At 46.3% G+C, this 23,850-nt stretch overlaps 1 protein-coding gene and 1 long non-coding RNA gene across 3 annotated transcripts in view; one reads left to right on the top strand and one right to left on the bottom strand.

Annotated features, from left to right (window-relative positions):
- The window catches only part of LOC128418820 (uncharacterized), a 52,234-nt gene that overhangs the window by 10,269 nt on the left and 18,115 nt on the right, over window positions 1-23,850 (top strand). The window contains exon 2 of the long non-coding RNA XR_008331765.1: window positions 20,346-20,604. This is a non-coding gene — a long non-coding RNA (uncharacterized LOC128418820). The remainder of the gene's footprint in view (window positions 1-20,345; window positions 20,605-23,850) is intronic.
- LOC128418816 (uncharacterized) lies at window positions 1,182-22,706 on the bottom strand. Of its 2 annotated transcripts, XM_053398877.1 has the most exons (15): window positions 22,182-22,706; window positions 20,340-20,488; window positions 18,409-18,569; window positions 16,331-16,490; window positions 12,896-13,066; window positions 11,246-11,337; window positions 10,804-10,961; window positions 10,081-10,184; window positions 7,971-8,195; window positions 7,157-7,242; window positions 6,023-6,159; window positions 5,050-5,139; window positions 4,139-4,347; window positions 3,117-3,320; window positions 1,182-1,868 (listed from the first exon to the last, which is right to left on the bottom strand). In XM_053398877.1, the coding sequence occupies exons 2-15, from the start codon at window positions 20,484-20,486 to the stop codon at window positions 1,581-1,583; spliced, it is 2,232 nt and encodes a 743-aa protein (XP_053254852.1). In that variant the 5' UTR covers window positions 20,487-20,488; window positions 22,182-22,706; the 3' UTR covers window positions 1,182-1,580. The 2 variants fall into 2 exon arrangements, with proteins under 2 accessions (XP_053254852.1, XP_053254853.1); XM_053398878.1 differs by lacking the exons at window positions 20,340-20,488; window positions 22,182-22,706 and having other exon boundaries at window positions 18,390-18,492.

The following is a 23,850-nucleotide window of genomic DNA, read 5'->3' as shown; positions in this document are numbered from 1 at the left end:
TAAAGAGATGCCCACCAAAAGAAGGGGGAGGACTTTCATTTGAAAGAGTCTCAAAGCTATCTTCACTGATTGAGCCTGGTTCTTAGCATATAGAGATCTAATCTGGATGGCTGCTTTAGATGCATTAGTTGTTATATAGTCTCTATGGGCCAGTTAACCTGCTCTAGGGGGATCCCGTTCATCGACCATCGATGGAGTCTCGGTCGGGCAGAGAAGACCATGATCTTGGTCTTAGCATAGTTGGGTTGGAGCTCATGCAGATCACAGTATTCATGTAGAGCTTGCAACATTCTCCTCAGTCCAATAGGGGATCTGGCAAGAAGTGTGGCGTCATCCGCATACAGAAGAACATTCAGAGATCGGCCTGCTAATTTGGGGGGGTGGAAGGCATCATTGGCCATGTGAGTCACCAGTGAGTTAATGTAAAAGCTAAACAATGCTGGGGCCAATAGACAACCCTGTCTTACCCCTCTAGTGGTGGTAACAGGGTTGGAGACTAGGCCTTTATTGTCTAGCCTGATTCTCAGAAAGGTGTTTGTATGGAGGCTGATAATCAGATGAAGGAGACGACGATCGATCTTTGTAGCAGCCAGTTTTGTCCATAGCTGCTTTCTAGAGATTCGATCAAATGCCTGCTTAAGGTCAATAAAAGCCACATGAAGAACCTTTGGGGCTTTGCCGGCATACTTTTCCGCCAGGTGATTCAAGGTTAATATTTGGTCTGTGGTAGATCTTCCAGGGCGAAAACCCGCCTGTCCTCCTCCTTAGTCTGTTTCCCTTGCAGAACTCAGCAAGGAGGAGGATGGGGACAAAGCTAGAATTACTTGGTTCTGCCTATAACTAGCTCTGGAAGACACTCAAACTCAAGACGAAAGGGAGAAATGAGCTAAGAGGAAGGCACATTTGGCAAACCCTCACCATTATCAACTTCTGCCCAGAAACCTCTGTCCCCACTGTGGAAGGACGTGAGGATCCAGAATTGGCCTCCACAGTCACTTACGGACACACCGCTAAGACCGTGTTCATGGAAGACAACCTTACTCGTCTAGGAGTGATCGCCAAAGAAGAAAAGAAGAAAAACTGTTGGCTTTCCTGCTTTCTGCCCTACCAGTTCCAATGATGTAAGTGCCCCAAACCCCACCTCCAGATGCCTATGACACATGAGATCAGACCAAAACAAGGATCTTTCAAGCATCCTCCGCTTGCTGCTATTTGAGCCCTTTATTGCCTATTCACTTTTAGCAAAGCTAGCTGAAGACATGATCAATGACTTTAAAAAGCAAACTGTAATCATCCTTTCAGAGAACAACCTTCTGTTATCCCAGAACCTTCTTCTCCAGATCAGCCCCAGCCTCACCAGTGCTCCACTGAAAACAGTTCTTGCCGCCCAGGCCACAAAAACAAGGCTGGCGTATATCCAGAGGGATATTACCCTCTCCCACAGTTCATAGGGCCTCACAGTCTCTCCCTCCTCCTGCACATTTTACTTAATGCAGAAACCCATCTCATATATACATGGCCTGACAGAGTGAGATGCCCTTTTGCCTTTCAGGGGCCTCCTCCCTCATCAGTTCCGACGACTAGCATTGGATGGTGCGGCTGGCCTTCCCCGAGACTGTAAAATCAGCTTGCAGGATGTTAGAAGGGGCCCGGGTTTCTTGGAAGGGCTGCTGCCCCCCAACAAAAAGGGTGAAAGTGCCAGGCTCCAGGAGCCACTCCCCAGCCCAGATGGCTCTCTGGCTGAAGTCTAACTGGAAGGGTACTTTCACGGCACGTCCCACAGGCACTGGAACACGGTGGAAGCCAACCAGCTGCCAGCGTGGCACTGGCACGGATGCCCCTCCCCAGCGGAGGTAGAGCTGCACCACCTGCAGAAGGAAGGAACTGTTAGGAGGAGAAAACCCCAAGGCTCTTCTAGGAGTTTTCACCCCTGCATGTGTTGGTGGTGGAGGCAGCAGCACTGTTTGGAAGTAGCCTGAACTGCAAACTACAAAAGGCAGATGCATGGGGATAATGTCCCATCTACCCAGAGACAAGGACACCAAAACACCCTCTCCCAAAACCTCACCCACCAGTTCCAGATCTGAAATACATGCTCATCAAACCAAAGTGGCTGAAGGTGCTTCCTGGCTCCTGCTATTCAGTAAGGAGCTGCAAGCGCACTTGGGGCAGGGAACAGGAACTAATTTCAGGCTCAGGCTCAGAAATCTCCCTGGCTTCCAAGATCACACCAGGAATTTCACACACTTCAAGCATATCTTCACAGCTGTAAGGGCTAGAAACTTGCTTTTTTAAATGGATGTAGATTCCACAGTCTTTTTCTATGCTTAGCCCTAGATATCATTGGTTCAAGCTCCCCATTAAAATATTGGGCAGGATAGATGGCAATGATGCATGGGGGCATACAGCATTAATATATTTCCTGTTACTGTCTGCTCACCGAGAAATTGCAAAAACCTGGAAGCTGGCAGTCAGCTAAACGTTTGAGCAATGGCTTCAGAGACTTTTGCATATTCCACTTGCAGAAAAATTGACTTTCAGCATAAAACTGCTCAAAGGCAAAACCATTTGACTTTTCTGCTACTTGGAGCTCGCTTCTGGAATACGCTAAAGGGCATATACAAGGTCTCCATCATTTGTCTGCCTTCCTGAGACAGTGGAACATTGGCTGAAGTGGCCTCTATCCTCTGTCATTTGGACTCGAAAGTCTTCTGCTTTAGGTATCCTCAAAAGCTTTTCAACTGCTTGCTCTTCTGTTAACTTCTATATTGTTGTTGTATTGTTTTCTCAATCAATACAATAATTAATAATATATATATATATTTAAAATTGGGAGGGATTCAACTACCTAGTCCCATTAAGCAGAAATACTTACATTAGCATGGTATGGCTTTCCTCCCCCACCCAAAAATTGCCTTTGGGCACATCAGGAGAACCCCCAGAACAGCAGCAGGAGGAGAAGGTGGATTGTTCCAAATGGAGGGGAGGGGGGATTTTTCCATCTGAAAAAGCTTGCACTGATGGAATGATTGCCATAGCGCTATGGCAATGGTTGAATTCCTCCCTCTTCTCCCTGCTATCCCAGTTTGTGGGCAAATACACACATGCTGCCTCACCTCTTCGCCATCCCTGGAGCCCACGTTCTTCACTACTGCGGAGATGCTGAGGTTACCACAAATGGGCACATTGGCATCTAGCATCAGGTCGCTGTATTGGAAGGTGGTAAACGAGAGCCCATAGCCAAAGGGGTACAGTGGAGCCTCATCCCCATAGTAGCGGTATGTCCGTCCAACCATCGTGTAGTTCTCCATTGGTGGAACCTGTGGTAACGACCACAAATGAGTGAACGGGATGGGAAGAAGCCCATGGGCCAAGCCAATGTGAATGAGGAGGCACATGGTGGGAAATGCACAAGGAGTATATCTTAGCTCAGGGTCGCCAATGTGGCACCTGTGGACACCAGTGTGCTTGCCAGTAATTCCCATGGTGCCTGCAAAGGGTCTTAGCTAACATGTCCTCCAAAATCCACAATGCTATTTGCTTTTCCTGCTCAGTTCCTGCTTGCAAGGCTCAGGTTCATGTACACCCTTAAAACATGCCCATATTTCATTGGATGCCAGGAAGGAATACACACCTGCAGCCAACACAGCAGAATGTAAACCCACTTATAGGCTGACAAGTGAGGGTTAAATTTTGCTCAGGGAACAGGTGCATGGCAAATAAAGCCTATAAAATGCAGGATTCTTTCCTTTCTCCAGAGGACAGGACAAAAAAGTGCTTTGCCATCCCAGTGCACTGTGCTTCCCAAAATGTTGAGCATAAGGCTAGCAAGGCCCTTGTGCTGTGGTTCCCAAGCACCCACAAACCAGCTGGCTGGTGGGTGGGTGGGAACCCCACAAGGGATTTTGACAGGTGAGTGGGACAACCCACCCGTCTATCATGTGATGTCATAATACATGGCTGATACTGATATGGATCTAGCCCATGGAGCCAAAACCCCATTCCTCCTGGTGCCTGAGCTTGCTTTCTCCCTCCTCCCTCTCCACCCCTTTTTTCTTGTATGTCATGTCTGTTAAACTGCAAGTCTGTGGGAGCAGGGATTGTCTTACCTACAAATTTCCGGGCATCCTAGTCTTACCTGGTGCATGCCTGCAGGCCACGTACAAGGGAGTCGGCCAGCAGGATTTGCCCCTTTAGCTCCCACCAACACCTTGGCAAGAGCCAGGCCGGTGGCCTGAGCTGGGTAGAAACAGGCTAAGATCGCTCCCACACTGTCCTGTGCCTTGGCCCAGCTCACGTCAAGCGGGCCTGCGTTGAACAGCAGCAGAATCACTGGACGTCCAGCAGCTGAAATCAAAGCCCTAAGCAATTAATCAACAGGCCAAATCAATGCCATGCATGCAAACACTCATTAATGAGCCATAACCCAACACTCTGGAGAGCGTGGAACTTCAGGTCTAAGGTTCAAATCCTTATTCAGCTAGGAAGCTCTCTGGGAGCAGCCAGCAGTGAGCATCAATAGCCCTCGGGGAACATACGGCCTACTTTCAAAAGACTTCTGCAAGTTATCAGTTGAGACCTCTGGTGAGAGCAATTCCTCCCTACCCCAGAGCCTGCTGGTTGGGAAAGAAGGAGGAGAGAAGAAGGCAGCAGGTAGAGAGATGGAAATGGGGCATGCCCTGTCCTCATTTGGCTCTGGGCCTTACCCACTGATGCCTTTGACCCTGTCCACTGCCAGCATGTGGCCCCCAACTGATTATCCCAGAAGGAATGCAGCCCTTGATGTGGACAACCCTGAGCTAGATGGACCAATGCCTGACTCAACATTGGCAGCTTCCTAAGGGTAAATCTAAACAATTGCCAAGGGAGCCCCACCACCACCAAACACCTCAATTTCACAACTGCCCATGAGCCACAGAAGAGTTTGGATTGGCTGCTTGCTGTGGGTTACCTGCAGGCCCCACCTTCTATAGTGCTTGGTGCAACCAAGTGCCTTTGGCATCCCCCTTCCTCATGTAGTCTCCCCCGGGGCAAAAACATCAAGCTTACCCCAGGCCACAGCATCCTGAAGGAGTTCCAGCTGGTGGCCAGGCAAGGCTAAGTCCTTCCGGTCTTTGGTTTCTGCCTCCAGATCCGTTCCTGGGCAGAGGGAGTTAGAAGGCATGTTAAAAGAGCCCACCCACTCCCTTCCCTCTTGTCCTCATCCTAAACAAACCAAGGAGGCTCCTCTCTGAAAATCTCCTTTCCAAAAGTTTGAGAAATGGCAAAGTACCACTCTCCAAAAGCAAAAGAAGATGTCCATCAGTCTTACTGAGAAGCCAGGCTCCACTGATGGAGTGGCTTGAGGTCTGCATGCTGGTGGACCACGGCTCCCATCACCACTGACCATAACATCTGTGCTCCCTGCTGTCATGATTAATGCCTCAAGGGAGTTCCATGAGAACCAATGATTGTGAACCCATAAGGCTGGCCCTGCCGCTGGCTGAAGTTTCCCCAGAATCCCACCCACCCAAGTCTGTGCACTGTGCACACATAGATAGAGAAGCCTGCACTTGCATAGACCTCTATGCACACGGCTTTTCCTGCCATTCAACTCCAATTGCACAGGTTGTCATCTTGCAAAAAGGTCCATTGCAAAAAGGTTTCCTTTTGCAGATGCCGACAGAGGTTGGGCCAAGGAAGTTGTGTGAGGTCAGGAGCAGGGCGATCCATGCAGTCCTTGAATTTGGGGAGGCCTCTTTACTGACTAAGGCATGGAAGGGGCTTTATATGTACTTGACTGCACAGAGGAAAATAACCACAAGGTGTGTGGACATGGATGCATTTGTATATATATAAAAATGCACATGGATTCCTCACCCTGTGATACAGAGAATTAAAATTAAAGAGTCAGTGCCTGCAGTGCTGCAGCAAGCAGATGGTCTCCTGGGTCTCACTACTTAATATGTGAAGTGAACGTTGCACCGTAGGGAAAAGCATGGTGCTGTTCTTACCCTTTTTCTTCACCAGATGTGGGGCTTACCTGTACCCAGGCACACAACCACGATGTCTGCTGCTTCTACCGCAGCCTTCACTTGGGCTGGCATATAGGTGCTGCACTTGGGAAAGGTACATCCGGCGGCAAAGGTGACATTCGCAGCAATTGTTGCCAGGCCCCTCCTGCACCAGGTGGAGATGAGAACAGCTCTCAGTTTCTTAAGGGCAAACACTCGAAAACGTAATTGTTCTCTGCCAAAAAATATCTGGATTTGGCCTGCATAACCCATGGACTGCAAAGCCAAACCAGCCACATAGTGGGATCTGCCTGGAACTTAGCCCCATCCAACCTTACACACACACATACACCCCGGCATGTATTTACTGCCCTGAGTAGGCAACAGAAGCCAGCTGGGTTATGGAGACCCAGCAGGGCCATACAGGGTGGTGGGCTGTGTCTGGCATCATGGGGTGGCAGTGGCTTCTTGGACTTTGTTTTTGTTTTGAAGCAAAGGCAGATGAGGGAAGTGAATGAAAATGGAAAATAAGTGCCCGGTGTGGGAGGGGGAAAGCAGAGTGCTGGGTGTTGGAATGCAGATTTCCTGGGGCTAAGGGGCTCAAAGCTTCATTTCCAGAGAGAGGTTTTGACTCTGAAATGACTCTGAAATGCACATGATGTGGTTCTACTGGCGAAACTAAGCATGTCAGACCATCAAGGATGGGATGGGAAATGCAATGAGCCATTCTGAGCTCTGGAACAGCAACTACTCTAATCCTTAGTAAAGGTAAAGGTAAAGGTAAAAGAACCCCTGACCATTAGGTCCAGTTGCGGACGACTCTGGGGTTGAGGCTCTCATCTAGCTTTATTGGCCGAGGGAGCCAATCTTGCATCAAACGAAGATGTGTGTATGAGACAGCCCTACTTAAAGGGCAGTTATGGGTCTGGCATCCAGCATGTCCTCAGCCTGAAGGACTTCAGTCCCTTTTGAAAACTATTGTAATTTCTTGTCGTCTGTTGCAGAATCTGTCTGGCAAAGATGGCCTTACTGTGCATGCAAAAAGTAAGGCCAACTCTAGGGTGCAGATTGGATTTAAATGAAGATACAGCTGGTCCAGCATCCTACCAGGAATGCCTTCCAAGGATGGATCAGGAGGGAGGAGAGGTTTCTTCAGGACTTACCTGGGTGTATAGATGTATTGAGGCTCTGGGACTGGAGCGTAGTTCCCAAAGAGAACCCCAGGGTTGTCGGCAAAGGGCCCAACCACCTGCCAAGAAGAAATTAGGGGCCACAATGGGATTCAGATGATCCAGAGAGTTGGAGGATCAGGGGCCATGAAACATTATTAAGTTATTCATCACATTCCAAGCAACAGTTTCAAGGTGATGTACATTGAAGATAATTAAACACACACACACACACAGAGAGAGAGAGAGAGGGAGAGAGAGAGAGAGAGAGAGAGAGAGAGAGAGAGAGAGAGAAAGCAAATGGATTTAAAACCGAACTAAAACCACACAATGCACATGGATTTCTCACCCATTTATCCAACTGGGAAAGTCTGCTGGAACAAAAAATTGCTTCCAGAATGTGCAAATAGTGGGCACTTGTTGTGTCTCAACATGTAGGGGTTGAGACCTAATGTGAAAAACAGAAAATGGTCACTGCCATTCCAGCCAATTGCTGGAAATCACAAGTGGGGACAGTGCAGTTGCACTCAGGTACCGAGCACAGGACTGGCAGCAATTCCTCAAGGACTTGGGACAAGGGTCTCTCTCCACCCTTCAGCTAGAGATGGCAGGGTTTGAAACAGAAACTTTAATGCATGCAAAGCACAGAATGCAGTAAATCAATAGTTTAATCTTTCAATACTGAGTTCTGCATTTAGTTTCTCTGTTGCAGTCTGCCCTGTTCCAGTGTTGCCAGAGGCGATGCAACTCTATGGAGCAAGGGACGAGATGCCCTCCCCATCACACCACTCCATGGTGGAACACTTACTGCAAAGTTCTTCCTCAACACATCTGGGGCCTTAAGAGGTAGCATCCCGCGCTGGTTTTTTAGCAGGACTAAGGACTGAATGGCAGCTTCAAGAGCCAGCTGGCGGTGGGCCTCCGTCTGCACGTCCTCCGGTCCCAGGGCATTGTAGGGGTTCATGGTTGGCGGGTCAAACTCACCCAGGCGCAAGCGGGTGCGGAAAAGTGGGCGGACACTGCCCCTGATCGTCTGCAGGAGATAGTAGGAGGGAGGGGAGGCACAGAGCTGGCTAGTGAAGCAGCATTGTAATGGAAGGATGGAGATGGGTGAAAGATCTTCACTCCCACAGACTCCTAGGGAAAGGTGGGGAACCTCCCCACCTTTCCCGTGAAACCGTGTCAGCCAAGCCTCACTCCCCTCCACTTCCGCAATGTCATATATAACTGAAGAGCTTGTAGAATATTACAGAAACATACACAGCTCTTAAGATCCCAAAAGGTTTTAAGCTTACAGCAATTACACATGGAGAGAAGTAAAATACTGAGGAAAACCAAGCCATTAGAAAACATCAAATATAGTAAGTAAATGGACCAGATGGATTTATTTCAGATTACTGCAAAGGAACATTTGATTGAGGCTATTAATAAAATACACAAATAAATCCTGCTGCGAAGACAGTTGCTAGGATTGTATTTTACAAGTTAATTAAAGAAACTGATTGGTGAATTAGTATGTTAGAGCTATCTTTTTGGTGTGGCTATATTCTCTGCTTCAAATACTACTGAGATAAGGGACAGAGGAAATATTAGTAGCTATATCATGTATTGTATTAACATTATTATTTCCTATCATTTCCTTTTTGTTATGTATTGGTCTCAGAGTTAGGAGTGGAACAGAAGCAGAATGTGTATAAGGGGAGGAAAAGCCTCAAACCACAGACTACTAAAAATGTTGTAGGGATCTCAAAGGGCATCTAGAGCAACACCCTTGTTACAGCATCCCTAAAAGATAGTCATACAGCTTCTGCTTTTAAAAAAAACCTATTAATAACAGAGAGGCCACTCCCTTCTAACACACTGTCCCACTATTGAACACCCTGTACTGTCAGGAAACCTGTTTCTCAAAATTTGAACCTGCTGGTGTCGATACTACTCTCTGGAACAGCCAAGTTTGTGCCCTCCTGGTGTTTTGGGATACAATTCCCATCATCCCTAACCATTGGCCATGCTGGCTGGGGCCATAGCTGTCAACTTACAGATTTGAAAATAAGGGACCAGCAGCCTCGAAAATAAGGGATCAGCAGCCAAAATAAGGGATTTTCCGAACACAGGTACGTTCAACTTCTGAGCCCCTCCGAGCCAAAGGCAGAAAGCCCAGCCAGTAGCCAAACGAAGCCTCAAGCGGTGGTTCCCACAGCGCAGCAACCCGGGAAAGGGGATGCAGCAAGGAAAACCACCGTCACCTCTCCGCTGGGAAGCGCTGAGCAAAGGCAAGTCCCCAGGCAACGCGGCCGATTTGATCGGCACAAGGCATGCAAGCTCCACCCCCCAGTCGTTCTTAGACTCCTTATTGGGTGAGCAACGCAGCCAAGAAACACAGTTGGAGCCTCCCTCCTCCCTGGCCGGGAGGCAGGGAGGGAGAGGAGCTGCTTCCTTTGAAACCCGGGAAATTTAAGGGACATCATCAATAAGGGACAGCAGCGGGACACAGCGCTGGGATAAGGGACTTTCCCCCCAAATAAGGGACGGTTGAATGGGGCTGATGGGAGCTTAGTCTAAAACATCCAGCAAGCACCAGATCTCTCTGGAGCAAGAGGTAAGAGTCTTTTGGGGAGGCACTATGGATGCTGTTTTAATTTTTCTATTTTCCGATGTTTTAATCTGTTTTGCATTTTGTATTACTTTTATGGAAATTACTTGGAGACACAATATTTAAATATCTTAACTAAATAACTAAAATGTTCACACAGGGAATATGCTCCTCAGGCGCCATTGTCTATCTGTAGGATATTCTTTAGGAAATAGGATGATTTCACATTTTGGCATGCATGAGCTGCAATTGGATGGTCACTAATAACTGCATCCAATGACCCACCTTTTCCCACTCCTTGTTCCCCTTGGGTGGAACCACTTACTTCCAAGGAGATGTTGCCTTTGGCAACAGCCTGGCCTATAAACGTGAAAGAATTGTTCACCATCCCGTATGAAACTTCCAGATTGCATCCGGCATTCACAGAAGCTGCAGCAGGAGAGGTAGAGAATTGGGATCATTATAGTCCAAGAGTTCAGAGACACAACTTTTCCTCAGCTGAACTTAACTGCATTGTATCTTTTTTAAACATAAGCACCTCTGGATGTGTTACAAGCAGAAGAATGGGACAAAAATATTAATCACGGTAATACATAATAGATTGCTTTGTGCTCTCTCTACATTCAGACTAAAGTTTCTAATTACTAATAAGATATACCCATTCTGGTATGCAGCTTTGAGTAGCGTACACCATTTTGCAAGCCACGTCCTGATATAATGCATTTCTGTGTATGTTATTTTCACTAATATATAGACTTTTATCCACACATTCCCCATATATAATCCTTTTTGTACACAATACTCCTCCATTGGCTCCCAAGACAGACAGATGCCAACTGTTTGATTGGAGAACTGCGTTGCAAAATTAAGACAACTGTGGGTTCTGAAAGATAATTGTGTTTTGATTCATGTTATTGGTCCAAGACCTACAAAATGGGTTATGTTCTCATTAAAGTGCAAACTGGATCTAATTTCTCACCCCGTCCTCATTATGGGGAGCTGCCCACTCTGGGCTGAGAGCCGGACGTCAATGCTGGGTAGTGCTCACCTATGGCAGACTCCAGCAAGCTGTGGGTATAGTTGTGACCAAGCCATAACAGCTCGACAGCTCCCTCATCGCTCACCACATAGCCCTGGAAGCCCCATTCTCCACGCAGGATGTCTGTTAGCAGGTTCTTGTTAGCGCAGGCGGGGATTCCATTAATCCTGGCACAGGCGAGAAAGAAAGCTATCAGGCTCAAAAGCGTTGCAAACGTTGTTGGTATGCCCCCTGCTCTAATGACGAACCACGTAATTTTAGCACAGGGGTGGGAAACTTTTTCAGCCACATTCACTTGGGAGAAACGTTGGGGGCCACAAGCCTAACAATGTCTACTCAGAAGAACATCCTACTGAATTCAATGGGGGCTCACTCTCAGGTTCACTGGGATCAGGATTGAAGCCTAATGTCCCATTGCCACCCAAAACTTAGGGAGAGAACCCAGACATACCTGTTATAGCTGCACATGAAGCTGAAGGTTCCAGCCCGTACGCAGGCCTCAAACTGAGGCAGGAAGGTCATGCGCCAGTCACGCTCCTCCACCTGGTACAGAGCACAGATATCATTCCCTCCTGGCATATCACCACCACCACCCCAAGCATTGTTGGCAAAATTCCAGGACACCTAGAAATAGGGTCAGCCCAAGACATTTTGCTGCCTGAAGCAAAGAACAAGATGGTGTCTTTCTCCCCATTCTGTGTAGAGAAGTCAACAAGACTGGCTGCTGAATCTTAGTTGAACACTGGCAACACAACAACACCCGTTACTGTATCAGAAGGCAGCAGGATAATTTAGGGAGTGCAGAGCAATCTGCATGTAACACATAGCCTTGCCCACCAGCAGAGGGGGATAGCTATGGGGCTCAGGAGCAGCAGTGGGGGAACAGACCCCACTGCTGTTTGTTGTGCAAGAGACCAAATCAACTTCTATTGCACAACCCAAATTTGCTGGTAGAAGAAGAGAAGTTTGGATTTGATATCCCGCTTTATCACTACCCTAATTAATCTCAAAGCGGCTAACAATCTCCTTTCCCTTCCTCCCCCACAACAAACACTCTGTGAGGTGAGTGGGGCTGAGAGACTTCAAAGAAATGTGACTAGCCCAAGGTCACCCAGCAGCTGCATGTGGAGGAGCGGAGACGCGAACCTGGTTCACCAGATTACGAGTCTACCGCTCTAACCACTACACCACAATGGCTTGCCCAGTGTATGTGGTATGTGATTGAATCCCACTCACAAAGCAGCAACAGTTTGGAAGGGAGGTTTAGGGGATTCAAGATTTTGGAGCCAATATTTAATTTCAGTGGTGCATTATTTTTGCTGCTTTTGTGATTCAAGTTTTTGTATATGCGGCTCTTAATCTCAGGGTCGTGGGTTTGAGCTCCATGTTGGGCAAAATATTTCTGCATTGCAGGGTGTTGGACTAGATGACCCTTGTGGTCCCTTCCAATTCTATGTTTCTTATTATGAATTAAAAGGGGGTTGCTTAATTGAACTGGATATTTCTTAATGAGATGCTTTCATTAATCAATTGATTATCTCAATTTTGTTATAACTTGTAACTTAGTGAGTTGCAGTGAGCCTACCACTTATGTGAGGGTTCTGTTCCGGGGTCCATGTGCAAAGGCAGGAAACCCCCCAGAACCACCCACCCACCAAATTAACCAACCCTTATCTGTCCAGAGTGGGCCTTGCCCTTTGCCTCACTCACCGGCCTTTGGGAAGGTTGTACAAGGGTCCTGGGAGAGTCCCAGAGCCTCACACATCCTTCCCAGAGGCTGAAAAACAAGGTGCAAAGCTCTACAAACTCTTTCTGTAGCAGGTTTCCCCCTCACTCCATTTATTTATTTTTCAGCCATGAGCCTTAGGCCACAATCGCAAAAACAAATTGTGCATCAGTGGCAGGCCCACTGTATGTAACTTTCTTTGTGTTGTGAGCTGCCTTGAGCATAGTTTACTATGGAAAGGCGGCATACAAATAAATGATAATGATGATGGCGGAAGCAGGGAGAGGGAGGGAATGAGCCAGCACACAGGACAAGGAAACCTCCTCCATTCAGCCCTTGCCACCTCCCAGCTCCCAACCTGCCAGTCATACTGACCTTGGCATCGAAGGAATAACGGGGCTCAGGGATGTTCTCGGGGCCCCCATGGACGGAAAAGTGCTTGCAGCCAGCGCTGGCCTTGACATAGCGGGGGTGGTCACCCTGCAGCCCTGTCACAAAAGCCACACCCAGCTCCCTGGTCAAGAATGGATCTTCTCCGTAAGTCTCCTGAAGAACAGGCAGACAGACAGACAGAGACTTAGGTCATGCTCGTTCTCTGTGACACGTCCCTCCTCCCCCCCCCTCCTCTCAGTTCCTGGTGTCCACACCTTTCATCACCACAAAGGAACCTGCTGTCTGGTACTTCTGGTGAGAGAGCCACAGTCATTCCCTCCCTTTGGAAATTAGATAAATGCCAACAGCATTACCTCTTAGTCACTTATTTAGACCTCTTTACTTACACAAGTTTCTCCTGCGGTGTGACCCAGTTAGTGTATTGTATTACTGATTTATGATGTTCTATTTAGTTTGTATTTTATTTTTGCTATATTGTTTTTGAACCGTACATAGTTTGGTGTCTATATTTTAAGCAGTACAATGGTACCTCTGGTTACGAACGTAATTCATTCCGGACGTCCGTTCTTAACCTGCAACCGTTCTTAACCTGAGGTACCACTTTAGCTAACAGGGCCTCCCGCTGCTGCCACGTTGCCGCCGCGCGATTTCTGTTCTCATCCTGAGGTAAAGTTCTTAACCCGAGGTACTACTTCCGGGTTAGTGGAGTCTGTCACCTGAGGTGTTTGTAACCCGAGGTACCACTGTACATGAATTTGGGTTTTTTTTAAAAAAAAAAATTATTGATACACCAAAAAAGGAAAAAAAACAAGACAAGAAATACAAAACAAACCATGATAAGGACAATATTGATTACAAATCAATAAACCAAAAAGTGTTCCTTGGACTATAGACCCGACCTCCAGCCCATTCCTTATTTCAATTATTAATTATTTGTTGCCCATACACGTTTTTGTCTTAAATTAACTGATTAACTAATTATTGATTTATCTAAGGTTTCAGATCTTTCTTAAATCTACTACTAAAGTTATTCAAATGCTGCAGCAGAATTTAAACTGCTGTAATTGTTTTTCAAATAAACTTCCCATTTTGAGATGATTCCTGTTTTGGTTTGTTCTTTATTTTTTCTGATAAACTATCTAACTCTGCATAATCCGTTAACTTTTGGATCCATTCATGAACAGAAGGGATTTCACCACTCTTCCACTTTGTAGCGATAAGGACTCTTGCTGCCACTGTGGCATATAAAAATATACCGTATTTTTCGCCCCATAGGGCGCACCGGCCCATAGGATGCACCTAGGTTTTTTGGGGGGGGGAGGAAATAAAGGGGAAAAAATTATTTTCCCCCCAGGCACGGGGCTGGGCGGGGGAATTCTGAGCTTCCCCCGACCCCAGCCCCCTGAACAGGCAGCTCTCCGCAAGCCTTGGGAGACCGGTGCGACTTCCTGCCGGACTCCCACGCCTTGCGGATATCTGCCTGAAGCCCAAACCAGGTTGGGGAACAGCGGGATGGCGGTGCTCCGCCTCCCCGCTATCCCCCGAGCTTGTGGGGCTGGCGGCAGGGAGAAGTGCGCTTCTCCCCACCGCCAGCCTCCAAACCAGATCGGGGGACAGTGGGATGGCAGCGTTCCGCCTCCCCGCTGTCCCCCGAGCTTGTGGGGCTGGCGGCAGGGAGAAGCGCACTTCTCCCCACCGCCAAGATCCAAACCAGGTTGGGGAACCAAAGCCCGGGGCACGCTGTGCAGCGCGCCCCAGGCTTCAAGATGCAGGCTGCTATCCGCAAGCCTAGGGAGCCCGACGGGAACTCCCGCGGGCTCCCAAGGCTTACGGAGAGCTTCCTGAAGCGAAAGCCTGCATTCGCCCCATAGAACGCACACACATTTCCCCTTCATTTTTGGAGGGGAAAAAGTGCGTCCTATAGGGCGAAAAATACGGTACTCTTCATTTTTTGTGGGATATCCAAATCTGTGATCCCCAGGAGGTAAGCTTCTGGTTTTCTCTTAAAGGAAGTCTTTATTATTTTTTGTATTTCTAAGTGGATACCCTCCCAAAATGCCTGGATTTTTTTGCATAGCCACCACATATGGTAGAAAGTGCCTGATGTATCTCCACACTTCCAGCAATTACTGGGGACATTTTTGTACATCTTTGACAATTCCCAAGGTGTTAGATACCATCGGTGTTGCATTTTTAGGAAGTTTTCTTTTAGAGCATAACAGTTTGTGAATTTCCAATTATTCTTCCACAAATTTCCCCACTGTGGCATGGTTACTGAATACCCAAAGTCCTGTGACCACCTAACCATGGCTGCAGTGACCTCCTCCTCCTTGACTTCCCAGTCAAGGAGGAGTCAGTATGCTTTGGAGAGGGTTTTTCTTTTAGAGTTTACTATCTCGGTTATGAATCGAGAGATTTCTGTTACAAAACCGTTTTGTTTGTCAGATTTACATTTTTCATATACAGTGGTACCTCGGGTTACATACGCTTCAGGTTACATACGCTTCAGGTTACAGACTCTGCTAACCCAGAAATAGTGCTTCAGGTTAAGAACTTTGCTTCAGGATGAGAACAGAAATCGTGCTCAGGAGGCGCAGCGGCAGCGGGAGGCCCCATTAGCTAAAGTGGTGCATCAGGTTAAGAACTGTTTCAGGTTAAGAACGGATCTCCGGAACGAATTAAGTACTTAACCCGAGGTACCACTGTACCTGATAGTATTGGAATATTTTGGTAAAATATTTTAAAACAAGCAGCATTTTTCTCATATTTTCTCATGTTTTTTCATATTCCTGCATTTTTATTCTTACAAAATTAAGTAAATAATAAATAGAATATGAAAATATCTAAGAAAAAATAGCCATCCCAATACTCCAAGCTTGGTAATAGGAGTAACACCTTTGACCAGAAACAGGTCATGTGTTCCCCAATAATCCATATTTGCCTCTTATTGCCCACTTTAGGCACCACTATGGATGGGGAATAAATGAGATTCAGTTTTCTTAAGACAGTCCTACTTAATTTGCACTTTCTGAAACAAGAAAAGAACTGAAACACAACCATCCTTTGAAATTCGTTCTTTCCTGAATTTTGAAGTGCAGTTTTTCCAGCTAAATGTGTTCAAACATGCACATACTAGTGGAAAGTGTGCATAGAAATGCTTGTAACGGTGAAAACAGCATACAAAAAAGGCATTGTACTGGTGAAAGTTGCTTTGCAAAAATGCTCATATTAGGATAAATCCACACTAAAATGTTGATAAATTACCGTGAGGACTTTTTAGAAGGGAAATCACAAACTGATGTGGAAATGTGGAGAATTGAACTTAAGAGCAGAAAATGAGAAACTGAAATGAACAGGTCTGCCCATCCCTCTGTATCCTCCCACCTGTGGAGTCCCCATTTCCTAAACCATTCATACCTGGTTTCTGCCCCACAGTGGGTGCCTCATAATGTTTAACATGGGGCTGAAGCAGCTCAGGCCAGTGTGGTCATCATAGTTACCAACGGAGATGAAGTAGTTGTGTTTGGCACGGACCTCAGTGGCTGTGGCATTGGCCACGCGGTAGATGAGCTCAGGGCTGTCAGCAAAGAGAAGCAGCAGTGGAGAGGAAGTCAAAAAGGTCATTTTGATCTAGCAAGTTGCTATTGAAGCTGAAGGCAGAGACTGGGATGGGGGTGGGGTAAACCTATGTCTGGGCTGAGGCACTTCAGGAGACATTTTAGGTCCTGTTTGACTGAATGCTTGAGGCAAAAATGTCCTCACAACTGAGTTTCAGAACTATGTGAAGATTTGATCCCTGGACTGACAGAACCTGAGACCAGGAAGAAGAGACGGTGGATGAAGATTGGAAGAAAGTTTAAAAATTCATTTAGAGAAATATTGTAAAATTAATGAGTGTTAGAAAAATGTTGGAATGCAACTATTTGGCTTTAGTAGAAATGCTATAAGGAGTTATGTACAAACAAGTTTTAAAGTTTTAGGGCTTTTTATGGTAAGATAAGGTTAAAATAAATTAAGACAGCCAAAGGACAGAATATAGTGAAAGATGGAAAGGATTTGCTGAGATAATTAATAATTAGAATACAAAAAAGGGAGGTGTGAGGAGGTCGATGAAACAAGTTAATGAAAGATAAAGATATGGGAACATTGGATTTGTTTTTAAAAAAATTTTTGCTTTTGTTTTTGATTTTGATGTATTGTGTGTTTTGTACTCTTTTTTCTTTTTATTGACTTGTATTGTTTAATTTCTTTTTTCTCTTTTTTCTTTTTTTTCTGTAATTTTAAATTCTTAATAAACATCATTTTTTTTAAAAAAAAGATTTGATCCCTTTTCCTAGTCCAATTACACCACACTGGCTATATGGAGGGGCATTTAAATCACATCAGCTTCCCACCACCATTTATTTTTTTTTAAAGGGCCTTGGAATAGATTGACTACTTCAGTGAGGCTAGAAAATATTTTTTTCAGAGTGTTGAATCTGGTTTTCAAGAGGCACACGTATTTCTTTATTCCTTCTTCAGCCTCTGATACACATGGCTTTTGAAATTATACAAAACCCGTTTACTAAAGGTGACGAGGGAATGTGTGCACACATCTCAAGAAGTGATTCCTCTTTCAAATAAACTTCAGTTCTCTGGAAAAAATGACGCTGCCTCTTGCAACTGACAGAAATGGAGGCCAGGTTGCCATTTGACAGGGCTTTGTGTCATTCAGGAACCTTACTTCAGGGGGGGGGGAGACAGCTGGCAACCAAGCAGAATTGCTTCTCTTAAATCAGCAACCATTTCTAATAATTAGAACTGTAATTTTCAGGCAGCTGAAATGGAAAACGAGGCCAGGACTGGCTCCAGGGCTGAAGGAACCCTTGGTATGTTACTTTTTTTAGGGTCCCTTCCTGCACTCAAGGGACCCCTCCACATGCTAGGCAACTGCCATTTTAAATTTTTAAAAAAATCCCTCAGAGAGTGATTTTTATTTTATTTTTTAAAATAACATTTCTCTACCGCTCAGATGTCAAAACCTGTAAGCAGTTTACAGAAAACATTTTAAAATACATTAAAATGATCTCTGAAAGCCAAAAGTTAAAAACAAGCTGATCTAAAAGTAATTCCAAATATCAATAAGATCAATAGTTAAAAATATAAATGATCGCAAAAGAAAATCACAGGTTAAAATGCACGTTAGCTTTGGAAATCTGAGTAGGCTTGGAAAAACAAAAACATTTTTATAAGGTGATAGAAACAATGCCAGAAAAGTGCTTGCCTAACTTCATCAGTATAATGGGGTAAGTTCCTACAAAGCACAATGGGAAATGTAAAATGGGAAATGTAAAATGGCAGGACCATGGCAGAGCCCTAGTGGGCCCTCCCAGAGGACAGAGTCCCAGCAACTCTGTTGGGGCCAAAACGGGACACTAGTAGAATAGGTTGAAAGGGAATCAAGGGGAACCTAGGAGAAGCCACAGCCAAGACCCACCTTTCAACAGCAGCCATACCTGAAGGAGGCAGCCAAGCCCAGGGCCTGGGGGAAAGCAGTTGCCCATCCTGGGGCCATAACGTCTCCACGCAGGCACTCCGTGTTCCAGCTGTAGGGCCCAATTCCCAGTCGTTTAATGGGCGGCGCTGGGTTGTTGCCCTTTGCCCCTCCTCTTGCCATCTGTGGGTGAACAAGCCACAGCACCAGTCAGCAGATGAGGCAGCCCCTCAGAACTCTTCCGTACCCGGTCTTTGTTTTGCAATGAGGTGGCACTAAGCTTACAGCTCAGGGAATCCCAAAGGGCTGATTCCTTTGTGCACTGGGATGGCAGCTTCCACTAGACCACTGAGTGCATATTAAATGCTTCTAAACACCAAGTAACCAGTGGTAGATTTTCCTCTCCTTTCAACCCACACTTGTGAGAGAAGCAGGGAATCTATTCTGTCTTATGCTAAGGCAATCATAAGGTGCTTGTTATTCCAAATTAATTAACGAGGCTTGCAACATTTTCAGCCCACTCCCATGCATGTTTAGCCAGAAGTAAGTCCAACTGAATCCAATTAGACTTACACTCAAGTAAAGATGCATCGCAAGGGTAGGAAACCTCAGGACCTAGGGCCAAATGTGGCCCTCCTGGCCTCTCTCTACACCCCCTGGGACATTCCATAAAAATGTGGAGTGCAGAGGAGCTGAAGGGCCCATTCCATTGGATTAAGGATTACATGCCTTACTACATCCCACCAATTACATAATGGGTCTGCCTGCCAGGGGATGTGGCCGATAAGAAGAGCCTCTGGGAAACCCACAAGCAGGACCTGAGTGCAACAGCACTCTTTCCTCCTGCGGTTTCCAGCAACTAGCATTCAGAACTGCCTCCAACATGGTTAAGGAGCCACTGATAGCCCTATTCTCTGTGAATTTGTGTAACTCTTTTTAAAAGCCATTGAAGTCGTTGGCCATTAATAGCTACACCTTGTGGGAGCGAGTTTCATAGTTATGTGTTGTGTGAAGAAGTACTTCCTTTTCTCTGTGTTAAGAGAGAAGGAGGAAAACTTTTTATCTACCCATTTGCTCCACACTATGCATAGTTTTATAGATTTCTATCACGTTGGATTGTAGAGTTGGAAGGTACCATGAGGACCATCTAGTTCAACCCTTTGCAATGCTGGTATATGCAACTGTCTCATACAAGAATTGAACCTGCAATCTTAGCATTATCAGCAGCACACTCTAGCCAGCTGAGCTATCCAGGCTTTCTATTTCATTGCAATTGGCCATGAGATCTAAGAAGAACCTCCATGTTCTAAGAGAGTGCACAACTAAATCCTAGTTATTGTGTGTGCTGCAGGTAAAAAGGTAAAGGTACCCCTGACCTTAAGGTGCAGTCGCGGATGACTCTGGGATCTCTGGGACTTTGGGATCTCGCTTTACTGGCCGAGGGAACTGACGTTTGTCCGCAGACAGTTTTTCCGGGTCATGTGGCCAGCATGACTAAGCCGCTTCTGGAGAACCAGAGCAGCGCACGGAAACGCCGTTTACCTTCCCCCCTATTTATCTACTTACACTTTGATGTGCTTTCAAAACTGCTAGGTTGGCAGAAGCAGGGACCAAACAATGGGAGCTTACCCCGTTGCGGGATTCGAACCGCCGACCTTCTGATCGGCAAGCCCTAGGCTCAGTGGTTTAGACCACAGCGCCGCCCGTGTCCCATTGTGTTCTGCAGGAGGGTAGAGCTATTGCCTTAAATTCCCGGAAGCATCTGTTGGCCATTATGAGAAAGAAGATGCAGGACTCAATGGTCCCTTGGTCCATCCAGCAGGAGTCTGATGTTCCTTACAATTCCAAACCAGCCCTCCTCCCTTCCTGCAGCTTTGATGCCTTTTGCCGGGCCTCTCCACACCTGTTCTGCTCTGCCACCTCTGTCAAATGGTCAAAAAGTGTTTCTTGTACCTGCAGTATCATCTCATCCAATGTCAGCCTGTTAACCAGGTCGTCCAGCCGCTCCTCCCAAGGCAATGTGGGGTCCCTGAAAGGGAAGTCCTGGCCCATGCACAGCCCAGCCACCAGCAGTAGGACAATGATGTGGAGAAAGGCCATCGCTTTCGGTACAGGAGACAGGAAACAAATATGAGCACCACCAAGGACAACAATCACACCCTCCAAAGAAGGACCCCTTTTCCTTGAATGGCATCGTGGATGAGAACACAAAATGGTGGTGAGTGCCCACTGGGACTGGTAGGGTGGAATGCTGGGAACCCAACAGTAGGTGGCACCAGAGCCAATGGCAGGTGCAGCCAACTAAGTCTTGTTTTGTCTCCATCCTTCTCCCTGCTGAATTCTGCAAGGGCAAAACTGAAACTAAGGACGAGGAAACTGACAGCTAAGGGAAGACTTGCTGTGCTCCCTTGCCTCTGTCTTAGACTGGCAGAATCCAGGTACAAGGTACTCACCTTGGACACATTCCCCCAATCTGCAACAGGGGAGAGCACATTCCTTGTGCTCTGATTGTGGCTCTGAAAGCATCCATGGAGCACCCCTCCATGTTGGAGCACCCCTGATGTGTGCCAATAAATGTATTAACTCATTAATTAAAAAACTTCCCAGATGAGTGTGCCCACACACCATCTTGATTTTAGATGTCATCAGCATTGAAGTCATTCCAGTTACACAATGTGACTTGCTCTGTGCTCATATTTTACGGATTACATTCTCTGAAACCAAGGAATTTCTAAAAATGGCACATTTCCCCCAGAAAAAGCAGTAAAAAAAGTTCTCTGGAGAGCAGTAACCCTACTCTGCCCAAACTCAAGAGATGAAGGCTGCAATCTTATATGTCAGTGGTTCCCAATCTTTTTTTGGTATAGTGACCTATTGGTTTATTGTCACATGACCAAAGGTCTTCAGCAGCCATTGGTTTTATGCATTTTAACTGCAAATTTGTCTATATTATAATTGTTACTTGAGACATCCATGCAAAAAAAACACTTAAATTCATGTGGAATTTGTTGAGATATTTATAGTAGTTAACAAATTTACACAGTTTTGTTCATGGGACTGTAAGAACACCAAACATCTGATTGCATTTCTAAAAACATATGGTTACACTAATCAGTGTTAGATGTAATAAACTATTTTAATAGTTTCATTCACAATGAAGTTCATTTATGCAAGAACCAGTGGGAGGGTGGAGTTTGCATTTTGCCAACAGGTACATCAACGCAGGGTCTGATGGTTGTCTCAGATCATTTCATTTCCATAAGAGTCAGTGCTGAAAAACCTGTCTTGCAAAGATATATACTACCAAATGGCAGCAGCACAGAAATTTCTTCAATGGCAAGCACAGGTTACTCAGTGGTAATGCAGCAACTGAGAAATTTTGGTAGCATAAAGCCAAAATTTGAGAAACCTCATTTCCAATTTTTTTTAATCTTTGATGGTCCTATCACGTGACAGTTCAAGGAGTTGTTCTTTTTGCACAAAGGCAACTTCCAGTGGAATCATTCAAACTCTACAGCGGAAAAGGAGTAGACAAATCTTGACTAAGGAAACTTCAAATCGCCCTGTGTCCCTGGCCCTAGATCAAGGTTGCTCTGAGCGTCACCTCTAATGCACAGGCTGTTTTAGCTCAAAACAACTCCCTGTACAACAAGTCCCTTGTGGCGAACTATCACCGCATATGTCAAAAAGAAAAGGCTGTAAGATATACCGGTATTTCATTACACTCGTTAAGGATTAAAGCAATAATTATTGGGTTGGGGGGTATCTTAAAAAGCCCTTGGCCCGCTCGCTTACCTGTAAACCCCGCTTAATCCGAGGAGGACCCTCTTCCAAGTAAAGGCGGACAAGATCGCGCTGGTAAAAGCACCCGCTGCGCCGCCTAGCCCTCTCCGCCCCCTTTCTCCCTGGAAGCCGAAATCTAGGCGTGCAGACGTATCTGGGGCCAGATCCTCCGCCCGCGCCGTTTTTCTCAGCAGGCAGATTGCAAAACGCTTATCAGGCTCCGGCGGCTTCCTTCAGCCTACGCAACCCGAGGGTGGGGTGCAGGCTGCTCCTATCCTGCCCTGGCTGTGCCCCCCTCCGGTCTTTTGGAAGGGCGCCACTGGATCCGGGCCTCCCCTTCCCACGTCTCTGAAAGACCAAGCGGAACTGCGGGAAGCGTCTTTCTAGGCCCGGGTGGGTACAGGAGGCTGCAGGACTTGTTCCCAAGCGGTGCAAGCTGCAACGGGAAAACTTCTCCGTTCCCTCCTTTCGCAGCCTCCCTCCGTGCCGCGGGCTGCTGCTCCAGCCTGTCGCCGTCGGCTGTCCATCGGAGGGCGCGCGTTTCTCATGCACTGGCTCTTGGGAACGCGCGAGCACCTGGCCAGCTTTCGCCGGGAATCGCCCGGACTGCTTCCAAGCGGATCGGTGCTCTTCTTGCCTGCAAGGTTGTGGGGCGTGTATGTGTGTGGGATGGTCCCACGACATCGTTGGCATTAAAATGCCGCCCGTGTACTTCCCCCCGCAATTTTTAAAAATCTGGTTTGCCGAAATCCAATGAGGGCCCCTCCAGACGTCGTTTTCATTGCACATGTGTGACGGTTTCAGCTTGTGATGCTATCAGGTAGTGTCACATGCTATCAGGTAGTGTCACTTTCAATACTCTTTGGGCAGGCAAAGGGGTGGCCCCACTGCTTCTTTTCCAATCAGTGCATGTCCAATAACTTCCTGATGAAGTCCTGTAAGTTTTTATATGACAAATGTTTAGGTTAATTTCTGCTCCGCTATAACATCTCCAGGCAGCAACAATGGCTGTTTGGGGAAAGCATCACCAAACTGGAGCAAAATAAAGGCACCACTAATGCGCTGTTAATGTGCAGGACATGTTCCACAATAAACCACAAGTCTGGAGGGGCCCTGAGTTTCAAAAACAAAACAAGAAACCTGATCTCAATGATCCATTTGCAAATCAACGCCTGAGAGGGGAAATTCACTGGGGTGAGGAAATCATTCATTTAATAGGATCAGCTGATGGTCATATCCAGGCTCTTATTAGTATTTTTTCCACCAAAAATATATATTTTACATATATAACAGAAATGAGGCCACAGAATGCAAGTTTCTGTGTTACACAAGATTCTTTTTCAGGTGAAATGGTCACATAGAACATTTTTTTCAAAGGAAGAGTTGACACTTGTATGCATATTATTTTCAGTCATGGAGATCAAGAGGCATGCCTAGTTCCAGCAATACACACATTAGTGAGGCAGCCACCTCAAGCAGCAGATTTTGGGTGTCATAAAGGGCAGCTAATAGTTTTTCAATATATTATTGTTTTATTTTGACTCCAATGAAGAGGTGCTTGTGGGATTTCCTGCCTCGAGTGCCAAAATAACGTGGCTAGTTGTGGTGCTAGGCACCTTAGCTTGGGTGAGCTTGGGGTTCCAGTTTCTGTTCTGTATTAGACAGTAAAATGTCTTGGGCC

Source organism: Podarcis raffonei, chromosome 8, assembly GCF_027172205.1.
Source record: "Podarcis raffonei isolate rPodRaf1 chromosome 8, rPodRaf1.pri, whole genome shotgun sequence".
Taxonomy (NCBI): domain Eukaryota; kingdom Metazoa; phylum Chordata; class Lepidosauria; order Squamata; family Lacertidae; genus Podarcis; species Podarcis raffonei.
This window is presented reverse-complemented; position numbering and strand designations above follow the sequence as displayed.